Source organism: Ahaetulla prasina, chromosome 2 (assembly GCF_028640845.1).
Source record: "Ahaetulla prasina isolate Xishuangbanna chromosome 2, ASM2864084v1, whole genome shotgun sequence".
NCBI classification, from domain to species: Eukaryota; Metazoa; Chordata; class Lepidosauria; order Squamata; family Colubridae; genus Ahaetulla; species Ahaetulla prasina.
The window spans coordinates 25793795-25807762 of NC_080540.1; the positions used below are offsets into that span (position 1 = coordinate 25793795).

The 13968-nt window shown below is 42.7% G+C and overlaps 2 protein-coding genes across 2 annotated transcripts; both read right to left on the minus strand.

Moving 5' to 3' along the window:
- Nucleotides 1-3670: 3670 nt before the first annotated feature.
- On the minus strand, nt 3671-4879 carry LOC131190435 (zinc finger protein 239-like; the record flags this gene model as incomplete). Its single annotated transcript, XM_058167757.1, has 1 exon — nt 3671-4879. A coding segment is annotated over exon 1 (1146 nt), but the record flags the coding sequence as incomplete, so codon positions are not given.
- Nucleotides 4880-5566: 687 nt separating this feature from the next.
- Nucleotides 5567-12753, minus strand: LOC131190436 (zinc finger protein 419-like). The gene is made up of 4 exons (XM_058167758.1): nt 12580-12753; nt 11338-11420; nt 9455-9581; nt 5567-6495 (listed from the first exon to the last, which is right to left on the minus strand). Exons 2-4 carry the CDS (start codon nt 11410-11412, stop codon nt 5567-5569), a joined length of 1131 nt encoding a protein of 376 aa, XP_058023741.1. The 5' UTR covers nt 11413-11420; nt 12580-12753.
- Between the last annotated feature and the right edge of the window lie 1215 nt (nt 12754-13968).

Below are 13968 nucleotides of genomic sequence, written 5' to 3' on the forward strand. Positions count from 1 at the left end.
TGTTCCCCAGTTTAAAAAAATAAAACAAATGAGGGACTTTTTTTTTAGTGTGGCTTAACGATGATATAAAATACATTGTTCATTTCATCACCGTGCATAAGGCTTCCATAATATGATTCAAAACCACAAATTAATAATAAAAAACAAAACCTAAGCATTGCCACATGGTAACTGCATCTATTTGCTTGCAGATAAAATGAATAGACACCAATGGACATTTAATCATCAGGAGGCATCTGGGAGCATGATTTATTACATGTAAACATCAAAATACCTTATACCACCAGACTTGAAATCTTGGGATTAGAAAACTTAGAACTCCGCCGACTCTGACAAGACCTGTGTTTAACACACAGAATCTTCTATTGCAATGTCCTTCCTGTTATCTTTTCTTTTATGTACATTGAGAGCATATGCACCAAGACAAATTCCTTGTGTGTCCAATCACACTTGGCCAATAAATAATTCTATTCTATTCAATTCTATTAAAGACTATTTCAGCTTCAACGCAATAATACAAGAGCAAACAATAGATTCAAACTTAATGTTAACCACTTCAATCTTGATTGCAGAAAATATGACTTCAGTAACAGAGTTGTTAATGCTTGGAACACACTACCTGATTCTGTGGTCTCTTCTCAAAATCCCAAAAGCTTTAACCAAAAACTGTCTACCACTAACCTCACCCCATTCCTAAAAGGACTATAAGGGGCATGCATAAGAGCACAAAAGTGCCTACCGTTCCTGTCCTATTGTTTATATATATATATATATATATATATATATATATATATATATATATATATATATATATATATATATATATATATATATATATATATATATATATATATATATATATATATATATATATATAGGTCTTTAGTTGGGTTTTCTCCGTGTAAAATTGGAAGTGTCTTGGCGACGTTTGACGAAGTCTCATTTCATCTTCAGGCTTCAGCCGTGCTTCTGGGAGCAATGTGTGATGCTGTTTCTTCCTTTTAACTGCTAGTGGGGTTTGAACTGATTGGGTGGGAGCTTGGCTGTGCTCTGATTGGATGGGGTTTTCTGTGCTCTGATTGGCTGGGGTGTGTCCTGTGTTGGTGGGGGCTTGGTTGTGCTCAGTCTAGTCTGTGCTGCAGGGGATTTGAGCTGGTGAGCTGCATAGCTGTTGTTTGGCTTTGTGGTGGTGCTACATCTTCATAGTGGGTGTCAGTCTGCTGCATGAATGGATTGGAGGGTTTGAAATGGCTAATGTTGCAGCTGCGGTCTGGCTTCTGGTCCTTGGTGGGTGCTTCATGATCAGTGTGGGTTTGGGTCTGCTTTCTGGGTGGATGTGTGGTGGTGACATCCTGTGTGGACCTTGTGAGTGTGGGTCTGGTGTCATTCCTCGTGTTAGGGACTCGTTTGTCAATAAGGCGGGTTTCCAAATGGCTGGTAGGCGGGAGGTATCATCTCGTTTGTTCATGCTGTGTGGGCGTTTTCTATCTCAATGGCTTCTCTGATTATTCTGTTGTTAAAGTGTTCAGTTTTGGCGATAGTTCTGGTCTTTTAAAGTCAATATCATGTCCTGTGACTTTAAAGTGTTGGACCAGGGAAGAAGTTAGTTCCTCTTTTTGAATGAGTTCTTGTGTTCTTCAATCGTGCACTTATTCTTCTGTTGGTTTGTCCAATGTATGTGGTGGGGCAGGCGGTGCATGGGATTTCATATACTCCTTGATTTTCTAACTCAATTTTGTCTTTGGGGTTTCTTAGGATGGTGGATATTTTTCTGTTTGTGCAGAATGCTGTCTTGATGTTGTGTTTGTGGAGGATCTTGCTGATTCTGATCCACAAACACAAACTGCTGATCCACAAACACAACATCAAGAGACGACTTCCGGTATCCAGCGGCAACGGACGTCTGGAAGGTTTCTCCTGCCTCCAGCGCCCGAATCCGGCCGCCGCCGAGGCCCTCAGGGGCCAGGTGTTCGAAAGGACACCTGCCGTGCAGACGGCTCGCCAGGGTCTCCCAGCCGACATACAGGACTGTGGGGACCCGATGCTGGCGCGTCCTAGGCTTGGCGGGGTTGGAGGCCACAGGCGGCCATTATTTTGGTCGTCGCCTGGGCGCTGTGCCGTGACACGGGGCATTGGATTATAACTGCAGCAGCCTGGTGGTGAACAGGGAGCGGAGAAGAATTGAGGAGGAGAAGGAAGGAATATCGGTGGCGTGGTGGAGTGCTCCGGTGCGGGGGTTTTCTCCCCTGCGGTTGGAAGGAGCACGAGTTATTCTGGAGAGGAGAACTTAAAATAAGAAGATTACGGTTTTGTGGAGCTCTGGAGAAGAGGTGATGGAGAAATTTAGGAGGGAAGGTTTGAGGCCCCCCTCCTTCTGGGGAACAGTGGTGGCGTCCAGCTTCCGCCTTCACTATGAGAATTTTGATGACATCACTTCCCTTGACTTCCTGGTTGACTAACTGTACTCTGGACTCGTTGCTCCTGTGAGTGCCCCTGGTGGATCGGAGGAAATTACAAGGATACTGTGCCTGCCTGAGGATTTTGTATTTTTTTTTCAAATGGCAAAGGTCAGAGACCAACTGCTGGAGAGATGGAGAGAATTTTGGAAAAGTTATCTAATATGGACAAGAAATTGGATGATTTGCAAAGAGGCCAAGCGGAAATAAGAGGTGACTATCCAAAAGGTTTAAAGGATACTCAACAAGTTTCAGCAGAAAACAAGCAGAAAGTGGAAGGTCTGGAGGGTGAGATGCGGGCAGTGCAGAAAGAGAGAGGCGACAGGCAATGCTGTGCTTGGACTACAGATGGATAAAATGTCTTATTTCCTTAGGTTTCAAAATTTGGAAGAAGTGGACCAAGAAGACTTGAGAGATGTTGTGACTAAATTGTTGGGAGAATTTCTTGGGAGAGGTGTTGATTTCATGAATTGGGATGTGGATCGAGTTTATAGAGTTAATTAATATACGCATATGCAGTTCCCAGAGGTTCATGTCAAATTTGTGAGAAGAGGCGAGATGAAATTCTTAGAAAACATAGGAGTGGGGCACTGATTTACAGGGGCAGGAGATAGCCATTCTGAGGCAGATTCCCAGACAGGTGCGTGAAAAAGAAAGAAATATTATTTTTGTCAAGCAAATTGTACCAGAAGGGAGTGGGCTTCAGATGGCTGATGCCAGAGGATTGATGATTTTCGGGAGGGCATTACGAAAAAATCAGTACAATTTGCGGAGGCTACGGCCTGTGGAGGAACACAAAGCCTCCTGGAATCAGATGACCCAGGAATTGAAGAAGGAGGTTATAGATCATGGGGGCGGCTGCTGCGCTGTTGCGGCCCTGGAGTTGGGTCAGGCTGAACCCAGAGTTCTGAGATCCAAAACTAGGAAGTGATAAAGATATTTGGGATTGTGTTGGTTTTCCTTATTCTCTTTTGTACGATATTCTGTTTATTCTTGACTCTTCTTTATTACGTATTTAAAATTTGCAAACTTAGCTACTTCGTGTCACCTGCTTGCCTTATGGCTGTTGTATGTGTTAAAAAATTTGAGTAAAATTCTTATTTTAGATAAGAAAAATGAAAATTTACCATACCTGATATGTATTTGTATAAACCTTTTTTGACTAATAAAAACTTTTTGAATAAAAAAAAAAAAAAAAAAAAAAAAAAAAGAGAAGTGAGGTTTTTCTTGCACGAATAGCTCTTTCGGCATACAAAGCATGTGTACGGTTTCACCCCTCGGTGAATCTTTTTATGGGTGCTAAGGCTGGTGCTCTGACTGAAGCTCTTTCCACACTCCAGGCATTTGTAGGGTTTCTCTCCCGTGTGGGTCCTTTCGTGGCAATTAAGGTAAGTCCTGTTGCTGAACGTCTTCCCGCACATAACGCACCGATACGGTTTCTCTCCCGTGTGAGTGCGTTGGTGCAAAGTAAGATGCGAACTCTGACTGAAGCTCCTTCCGCACTCAACGCATTTGTACGGCTTCTCCCCGGTGTGGGTCCTTCGGTGGGTCGTAAGGTGCGTTCTTTGCCGAAAGCACTTTCCACACTCCAAACACACGAACGGTTTTTCCCCTGTGTGAACCCGCTTGTGAGAAACCAGACCGGCGTTCGTGTTGAACGTCTTGGGACAGTCCGAGCACAGGTACGGCTTCTCTTCCCAGTGGATTTTTTTATGCCGACCGAAGACCACGGTGTGGCTAAAGGTCTTGCCACACTCCGAGCATTTGTACGGTTTTCCCTCAGCGTGAATTCCCCTGTGTGAGATAAGGGAAGGGTTCCTACCGAAACTCTTTCTGCATTCCAAGCACCGGTAGGGTTTGTCTTCCGTGTGTAATCGCTGATGTTGGGCCAGATTGAATTGCCTTCCGCACTCGGAGCATGTAAATAATTTCTCTTCTCCGTAAATTCTTTGGTACGGCAGAAGATCACCTATCTGAAGAAAGTCCTTTCCATGCGCCGAGCAATTATCTGATCTCTCACTTGGATGGATTTTTTGACGTGGAAGAACGTTAGAGCTCTTGGTCCATCCTGAACGTTGATAGAGTTTCTCCCCTGTATAAATTCTGTGGTGCAATCCAAGTTTGAATTTCGAGATTAATGCCCTGCTACCTGAAGGATTTTTGTTCTCTTCTTCCTGCTTCTGGATTATGTTTTGACAAGGGTCTTCTGCCCGGAAGTCCGACAGATTCCTCCTAGTCTCTGCTTTTTGCTCTTCCTGTCCCCCTGATCTCTTGAGATCACCAGCGATCTCTTCCTGCTCTTCATCTTTGGCAATTCTTGAGGAGATACACCTCAGCTCTTGAGCAGGGAAATCTTCCATCACCAAACCTGCTCGGATGGAAAGACAGAGAAAAGATTAGATGATAAATGAAACGGAGAACTGGAACAAATGACCTCAATTAGTCATTCTTGTAAATTGTTAGGGAATTGCGAGTATATGATAACTATGTTCCAATATATATTGCATATATAACTGTCTTGTTTGGTTCTGCAACCCAACAAGAAAGACACAGACTTCAGAGGATAATTAGAACTGCAGAAAAAATAATTGCTACCAACCTGCCTTCCATTGAGGACCTGTATACCGCACAAATCAAGAAGAGGGCCGTGAAAATATTTACAGACCTAGCATCCTGGACATAAACTGTTTCCAACTCCTACCTCAAAGCAGCTATAGAGCACTGCACACCAGAACAACTAGACACAAGAACAGTTTTTTCCGAAGGCCATCGCTCTGAGATCCAAAACTAGGAAGTGATAAAGATATTTGGGATTGTGTTGGTTTTCCTTATTCTCTTTGTACGATATTCTGTTTATTCTTGACTCTTCTTTATTACGTATTTAAAATTTGCAAACTTAGCTACTGTGTCACCTGCTTGCCTTATGGCTGTTGTATGTGTTAAAAATTTGAGTAAAATTTTATTTTAGATAAGAAAAATGAAAATTTACCATACCTGATATGTATTTGTATAAACCTTTTTGACTAATAAAACTTTTGAATAAAAAAAAGGTTTTTCTCGAATAGCTCTTCGCATACAAAGCAGGTTTCACCGGTGAATCTTTTATGGTGCTAAGGCTGGTGCTCTGACTGAAGCTCTTTCCACACTCCAGGCATTTGTAGGGTTTCTCTCCGTGTGGGTCCTTGGCAATTAAGGTGTCCTGTTGCTGACGGTTTCTCTCCGTGTGAGTGCGTTGGTGCAAGAACTCTGACTGAAGCTCCCGGCTTCTCCCGGTGTGGGTCCGCACTTTCCACACTCCAAACACGAACGGTTTTCCAGACCGGCGTGAGCGTCTTGGGACAGTCCGAGCACAGGTACGGCTTCTCTTCCCAGTGGATTTTTTTATGCCGACCGAAGACCACGGTGTGGCTAAAGGTCTTGCCACACTCCGAGCATTTGTACGGTTTTCCCTCAGCGTGAATTCCCCTGTGTGAGATAAGGGAAGGGTTCCTACCGAAACTCTTTCTGCATTCCAAGCACCGGTAGGGTTTGTCTTCCGTGTGTAATCGCTGATGTTGGGCCAGATTGAATTGCCTTCCGCACTCGGAGCATGTAAATAATTTCTCTTCTCCGTAAATTCTTTGGTACGGCAGAAGATCACCTATCTGAAGAAAGTCCTTTCCATGCGCCGAGCAATTATCTGATCTCTCACTTGGATGGATTTTTTGACGTGGAAGAACGTTAGAGCTCTTGGTCCATCCTGAACGTTGATAGAGTTTCTCCCCTGTATAAATTCTGTGGTGCAATCCAAGTTTGAATTTCGAGATTAATGCCCTGCTACCTGAAGGATTTTTGTTCTCTTCTTCCTGCTTCTGGATTATGTTTTGACAAGGGTCTTCTGCCCGGAAGTCCGACAGATTCCTCCTAGTCTCTGCTTTTTGCTCTTCCTGTCCCCCTGATCTCTTGAGATCACCAGCGATCTCTTCCTGCTCTTCATCTTTGGCAATTCTTGAGGAGATACACCTCAGCTCTTGAGCAGGGAAATCTTCCATCACCAAACCTGCTCGGATGGAAAGACAGAGAAAAGATTAGATGATAAATGAAACGGAGAACTGGAACAAATGACCTCAATTAGTCATTCTTGTAAATTGTTAGGGAATTGCGAGTATATGATAACTATGTTCCAATATATATTGCATATATAACTGTCTGGTTTGGTTCTGCAACCCAACAAGAAAGACACAGACTTCAGAGGATAATTAGAACTGCAGAAAAAATAATTGCTACCAACCTGCCTTCCATTGAGGACCTGTATACCGCACAAATCAAGAAGAGGGCCGTGAAAATATTTACAGACCCCTCGCATCCTGGACATAAACTGTTTCAACTCCTACCTCAAAGCAGCTATAGAGCACTGCACACCAGAACAACTAGACACAAGAACAGTTTTTTCCCGAAGGCCATCGCTCTGCTAAACAAATAATTCCCTCAACACTGTAAAACTATTTACTAAATCTGCACTACTATTAATCTTCTCTTCGTTCCCATCACCAATCTCTTTCCACTTATGACTGTATGACTGTAACTTTGTTGCTGGTAATCCTTATGATTTATATTGATATTGATTGTTCCTGATTGCTTATTTGTACCCTATGATTATCATTAAGTGTTGTATCATTAAGTGTTAAATTGTACCCTATGACCATCATTTGTGTTGCAAATGTTGTACCTTGATGAAGGTATCTTTTCTTTTATGTACACTGAGAGGATATGCACCAAGACAAATTCCTTGTGTGTCCAATCACATTTGCCCAATAAAAATTCTATTCTATTCTATTCTATTCTATTCTATTCTATTCTATTCTATTCCTCTTCTCTTCCTATTCCTATTCTATTCTATTCTATTCTATTCTATTCTATTCTATTCTATTCTATTCTATTCCTATTCTATTCTATTCCTCTTCTCTTCCTATTCCTCTTCTCTTCCTATTCCTATTCTATTCTATTCTATTCTATTCTATTCTATTCTATTCTATTCTATTCTATTCTATTCCTCTTCTCTTCCTCTTCCTCTTCTTCTTCCTATTCCTATTCCTATTCTATTCTATTCCATTCCTATTCCTATTCTATTCTATTCTATTTTATTCTATTCTATTCCACTTCTCTTCCTATTCTATTCTATTCTATTCTATTCTATTCTATTCTATTCTATTCTATTCCTATTCTATTCTATTCCTCTTCTCTTCCTATTCCTATTCCTATTCCTATTCCTATTCTATTCTATTCTATTCTATTCTATTCTATTCTATTCTATTCCTCGTCTCTTCCTATTCCTATTCCTATTCCTATTCCTATTCCTATTCTATTCTATTCTATTCCTGTTCTGTTCTGTTCTATTCTATTTTTGTTCTATTCTGTTCCACTTCTCTTCCTATTCTATTCTATTCTATTCTATTCTATTCTATTCTATTCTATTCTATTCTATTCTATTCTATTCTATTCTATTCCTCTTCTCTTCCTATTCCTATCCTATCCTATCCTATCCTATCCTATCCTATTCTATTCTATTCTATTCTATTCTATTCTGTTCTGTTCTATTCTATTCTATTCCTCTTCTCTTCCTATTCCTATTCCTATTCCTATTCCTATTCCTATTCCTATTCCTATTCCTATTCCTATTCCTATTCTATTCTAATCTAATTCTACTCTACTCTACTCTACTCTATCAAAAGCATGTTTAGATTGGTACTTGAAAGAAATTCTGACTGCTATTGGCTGAACTGGTCCTTTTTCCTTGACTGAAGATAGAGAGAGATAAGTAGCAATCACCATCCGTTTCCCCAATTCTTTCTCTGTGCCAGATTGTTTCACAGGATCTCTAGCAGAAGGTGGCAGAAGAAACCTTGTCCTTATTAAAGACGGGTTTAGCAAAAGGAGGACCTGAAATGGCAGCCATGCTTCAGTTCAACCTCCCTCCGTGAGGCCCTTCAAGTTGTCAAAGCATCCAAAAAGAGGTATCTCCACCCAGTCACATCCCGGGGAAGATTTAACACTTTTCAAAATGGCCTCACTCGAGTCCACCAAGGCAATATTTCGTTTAGTGACCATTCAAGATTACAACGGCACTGAAAAACTCAGGACCATTTGTCACAGTTATGACCTTTGCAGCCTCCCCACGATCACGCGATCAAAATTCAGGCGCTTGGCAACTGTCTCGTACTTGTGACCGTTGCTGTGTCTCAAAGTCACGCGATCCCCCTTGGCGATCTCCTCACCAGTAAAGTTCAATACGGAAGTCAGATTCATGTAATGACCGGACTACTTATCAACTGCAGTGGTTCACTTAATGACTGCGACAAGAGAGGTCCTAAATTGGGGGGGGAACTCACTTAACAAAGGTCTCACTTAATGACTGCAACAAGAGAGGTCCTAAATTGGGGGGAAAAACTCACTTAACAAAGGTCTCATTTAATGACTGCGACAAGAGTGGTTCTAAATTGGGGGGGAATTCAATTAACAAAGGTCTCACTTCATAACGGAAATGTTGGGCTCGATTGTGGTCGTAAGTCGAGGAGTCAGCTTTGGAAGCCATACTAGGCCGGAAGCTCCCGCGCTGCCACTTTCCCATGTGTGGGAAAGTAGGAGGGGGGATTTAGTAGAGGGGCCCATTAGACACAATAACATTCTTCCTGCTGGTCAAGGTCAGGCCAAGCCTACATCTGGAGAAGGAGTGGCCGGAGCGATGTCTCGAGATGGGACGGTTGGCGATTGGAGCATGTGATCGGCAGAGGGGTCAAGGGTGGTGGTGGTTCTGGAGTTTGTCTTACTGAGGAAAAACCCGGATCTCCAGATTCGGAGTTTCCCCAGTTGTGCCAGTTTACCTATGCTAGTAAAAGAACTTCGAAAGATGTTTGCTTCGGAGTCTTTTCTGCAGGAGGGGGTTTTCTGGAACGCTGACACGTGGACTACCTGTGCAAAGGACAGACCCAGGAACTGAGAGCAGATTCAGGGAGACTCACTGAGTGAGGCCACGATCCCGTACGTCTGCAGCATGACTTCCCTGTACAGGGTCCTTTGGCCCCGATCCAGCAGGGCCCATTCCTCCTCTGAGAAATACACAGCCACTTCTTTGAAGGACACAGCAGCCTGAAAGAGAAAGTCCAAGTCACAATCTGGAAGGAAGGGCAGGTGGGACCACAGCACCTTCTCCAAAAGAACTTCGGTAGGCCTTGGCTGTTGAAATAAAAATAAAGAAGCCGGAAGTAAGCATCACGCTGGAGGATTAAGACCAGGGAAACCAGTCCATGTCCATCTTCAGCCGGAAAAAGTCCAGAGAGATTTTGGGCCCGATGCTCTTTCTCAAGCCCACCTCAAAAGAGATTCCAAACAGTGAGAACAATTAGCCAGTCGAATGAATTGCTTCCAGACATTGTGAGTGTTCCATCTGTCACCTGCACCTCTATAATTGTCTGGTTTGGCTCTGCAACCCAACAGCACAGACGCAGACTTCAGAGGATAATTAGAACTGAAGGAAAAACAATAGCTACCAGCCTGTCTTCCCTTGAGGACCTGTATACTGCACGAGTCAAAAAGAGGGCTGTGAAAATATTGACAGATCCCTCACATCCTGGACATAAACTGTTTCAACTCCTACCCTCAAAACAACGCTATAGAGCATTGCACACCAGAACAACTAGACACAAGAACAGTTTTTCCCCGAACGCCATCACTCTGCTAAATAAATAATTCCCACAACACTGTCAAACTATTTACTAAGATTGTATTATTATTATTATTATTATTATTATTATTATTATTATTATTATTATTATTATTATTATTATTATTATTATTATTCTCCTCCTTCCTATTATCTGTCTCCTTTTCTACTTAGGACTATAACTTTGTTGCTAGTATCCTTACGGTTTATATTGTTTTATTTAGTTTTCTAGCATGATTTTTGTTGATTGCTTATTTAGTATCCTATGACTATCATTAAGTGTCCCAACCTATGATTTATTTATTTATTTATTTATTTATTTATTTTGTCACAAGGAGTCGGACAGCGATGAGGCTGAGGAAGAACATGGGCCAGTCCTGGAGGCTGGGGAAGGCCTGGATGCGGGTGCTGCATCGGAGGCAGTGATGGGGCCAGGGCCATCGGGCAGTGATGTGTGGACTCCGGAGCCTCCAGAAGCTGACAGTAGTGAGGCTGAGGAACAGGAGGAGCCTGTTCCTAATGCATGCATGAGAAGAGCTGCCAGAAGGCAAGAGCAGCTCAAGCAAAGAGAATGACTTAGGAGTAGGGCCAAGAGATGACTGGCTCCTCCCATAAGGCTTAAAAGACCAGCAACGGCGTTTGGGCTCTTTGCCGGAAAACAACATTGATAGCCTTGCTCCTTGTTTTGCTGCATTTATTTCTTGTCGGCGTCTTCTGCTTTTGGACTTTTGCCAAGAAAAGCCTTTGGCAGTTTGCCTAATTAGACCAAGGTTGGTGATAAGACTGAAGAATTGTGTTATGAAGAATTTCTTTTGATTTAGTTTGGACTATGCTGAGAATGAGTTAATGCTCAGCTATTCTAATACAGTTGTTTGTTTTTGAACTGATTGTGTCTACTACTATCTACTTGGGCCTGGTTGCAGTGTCTCAAGCTCACGTGATCTCCTTTTGTGACGTTTGGACCAGCAAAGTCAACAGGGAAGCTAGATTCACTTAACAACCAGGTTACTAAGTTATCAACTGCAGTGATTCACTTAAGAACCGAGGCAAAAAAGGTCGTAAAATGGGGCAAAATTCACGTAAAGTCTCCGTTAGCAACAGAAATTTGGGGCTTGATTGTGGTCATTAAGTTGAAGACTACCTATACTTGAATCTTCCTTTCCTTTTTACCCCATAACTTACCTTTGGCGGCGGTGCCACCAAAGTTTCTGCTGTGGCCAACGGAAAAGACAATCCAGATTGTGGCCCCAAAGCCATGGCGTCACCTGCAAAGGAGAAGAGAGATTCAAACAGAGCCTCATGAGGGGTTCGCACTTCTGAACCCAGACCTGAGAAAAGTGGCTTCCAAGTGAGGGAGACATCACACAGTCAGGCCTTGTGAGAGAGCCTGCATTCATACAACCCTGGTGACCTGGGTTTGAAATTAGCCCACTTTCTGGCATAGATAGATAGCTGATAGACAGAGAGAAAGAGAGAGAGAGAGAAATATAGAGAGATAGAGATAGATAGATAGATAGATAGATAGATAGATAGATAGATAGATAGATAGATAGATAGATAGATAAAAATAGAGAGAAATATATAGAGATAGATAGATAGATAGATAGATAGATAGATAGATATAGATAGATAGATATATAGAAATAGAAAGACAGAGAGAGAGAGAGAGAGAGAAATAGAGAGAGAGATAGAAATAGATAGATAAAGAGATAGATAGAAATAGATAAAGAGATAGATAGAAATAGATAGATAGATAGATAGATAGATAGATAGATAGATAGATAGATAGATAGATAGATAGATGGATGATAGATAGATAATGGATGGAGATAGACAGACAGATAATGGATGGATGGATGGATAGATAGACAAATAGATACTTGGATGAATGGATGGATGGATGGATGGACAGGTAGATAGGTAGGTAGGTAGGTAGGTAGGTAGGTAGGTAGGTAGGTAGGTAGGTAGATAGATAGATGACAGGCAGACAATTTCTAGCTGGGGGTCTGGGGTCTAACCACGCCAGTAGAGTTGCACTTAGAACCACCTCTGCCCCCCTTCTTTAACCCTGGAGGTGCTCAAAGCCCTGCACCACCACCCCAAAACCCCAAGACCAAGACAAGAGATTCTCGTTTAAGGGGGTTTTAGAGGTGCTTCGCTTCTGAATGCTGTTTTGCAGGGAGGATCCCGTCCCCGAATTGCGGGTTGCCTCTGGGCGGCTTTTCTCCCCTCTTCCTTCCTTCGCTCCTCCGCTTCCCCGATCCGCACCGTGCAGGCTGGGGATAATGGGGCTGCAGTCCATCCTCGGAGCACAAAGGGAGCCTCCCACCCCCACCCCGTTTTCTTGCACAAAGCCTAGCAAGGCTCTGACAAAGGGGAAGGGGGACAGAGTTAGGGGGCTGCCCTCCGGGGACCCTGCGATACCTTGCAAAATTGGGCTAAGGAATGGGAGCCGTCATCCTTTTGCACGTGGGGGGAGGGGAGGTGGGGGCGTCGAGAACCTCCCGCCGCTGCGCCCGCTTTCGCCCCGCGATCCCAGCGCCAGCAGAGGCCGCCCAGGCTCTGGCAGGAAGGCACTTCCGGCTCCCCTTCGACGCGGGCGGGGCGCCGTCGTCGATGAGGAACCCGAAGTGTCGCCGCAGCAATGATCGCGGGTGCCGGCGGGAGGAGGATTATTCCGACCCTGCAGGAGGATTGGCAGATCGAAGAGGGCAGGAAAAGGGGGGTAGGGGAGGAAAGGGATCTATCTATCTATCTATCTATCTATCTATCTATCTATCTATCTATCTATCTATCTCTCTCTTGCCCCTTCTCCCTCTCCCTCACCAGCCATCTCTCTCTCTCTCTCATCTCTGTCTGTTTATTATCTATCTATCATGTCTCTCTCCTATCTATCTATCTATCTATCATCTATATCTATCTATCTATATCTATCTATCTATCTATCTATCTATCTATCTATCTATCTATCTATCTATCTATCTATCATCTCTCTCTTGCCCCTTCTCCCTCTCCTTCACCAGCCATCTCTCTGTCTCTCATCTCTGTCTGTTTATTATCTATCTATCTATCTATCTATCTATCTATCTATCTATCTATCTATCTATCTATCTATCTATCTATCATCTCTCTCTTGCCCCTTCTCCCTCTCCCTCGCCTCTCTCTCTCTCATCTCTGTCTGTTTATTATCTATCTATCATGTCTCTCTCCTATCTATCTATCTATCTATCTATCTATCGGAAATAAATAAAGGTTATTCTTTTATAAATTGTAACAAATGTAATACCAAAGTGTGAGACTATCTGTTTGCTGTTTTCTGACTATGCAAAGTGACTACAATTGGTAATGTAATCAATTGTGGAGACAATGTATTATGACTTGATAAGAGTTCCCCAGAGACAGAAACTTACACCTGAGCCAAAAATCCTATCAGGGGACAGGAACATCGGCCCAAGGTGAAGATTATAAGTAAATAAGAAAAGATATCAGAGAATGGACGGAAATTGCCAAGATGACCCTTAAAGGTGTAAAACAAGGACAAAGTGGGTAAGGGCGTGGTAAGTTTCTTAGGCGTGGCGTGCATTGTGTAGGAGTATAAAATGTGTAGCTTGAAAACTGCTTCTTGCGCTCTTTGAACTCAATCCAAATGGGAAGAGTCTAAGAGGCCACGCTTGCAACCGCTTTTTTTATTTTCATATTTTTTTACAATAAATCTTTGATTTTGTTAATCAGACTTGTCTTGGAGTTGTGAATATCAAATTTGGGTTTTAAATCTCACATATCTATCTATCTATCTATCTATCTACGATCTCT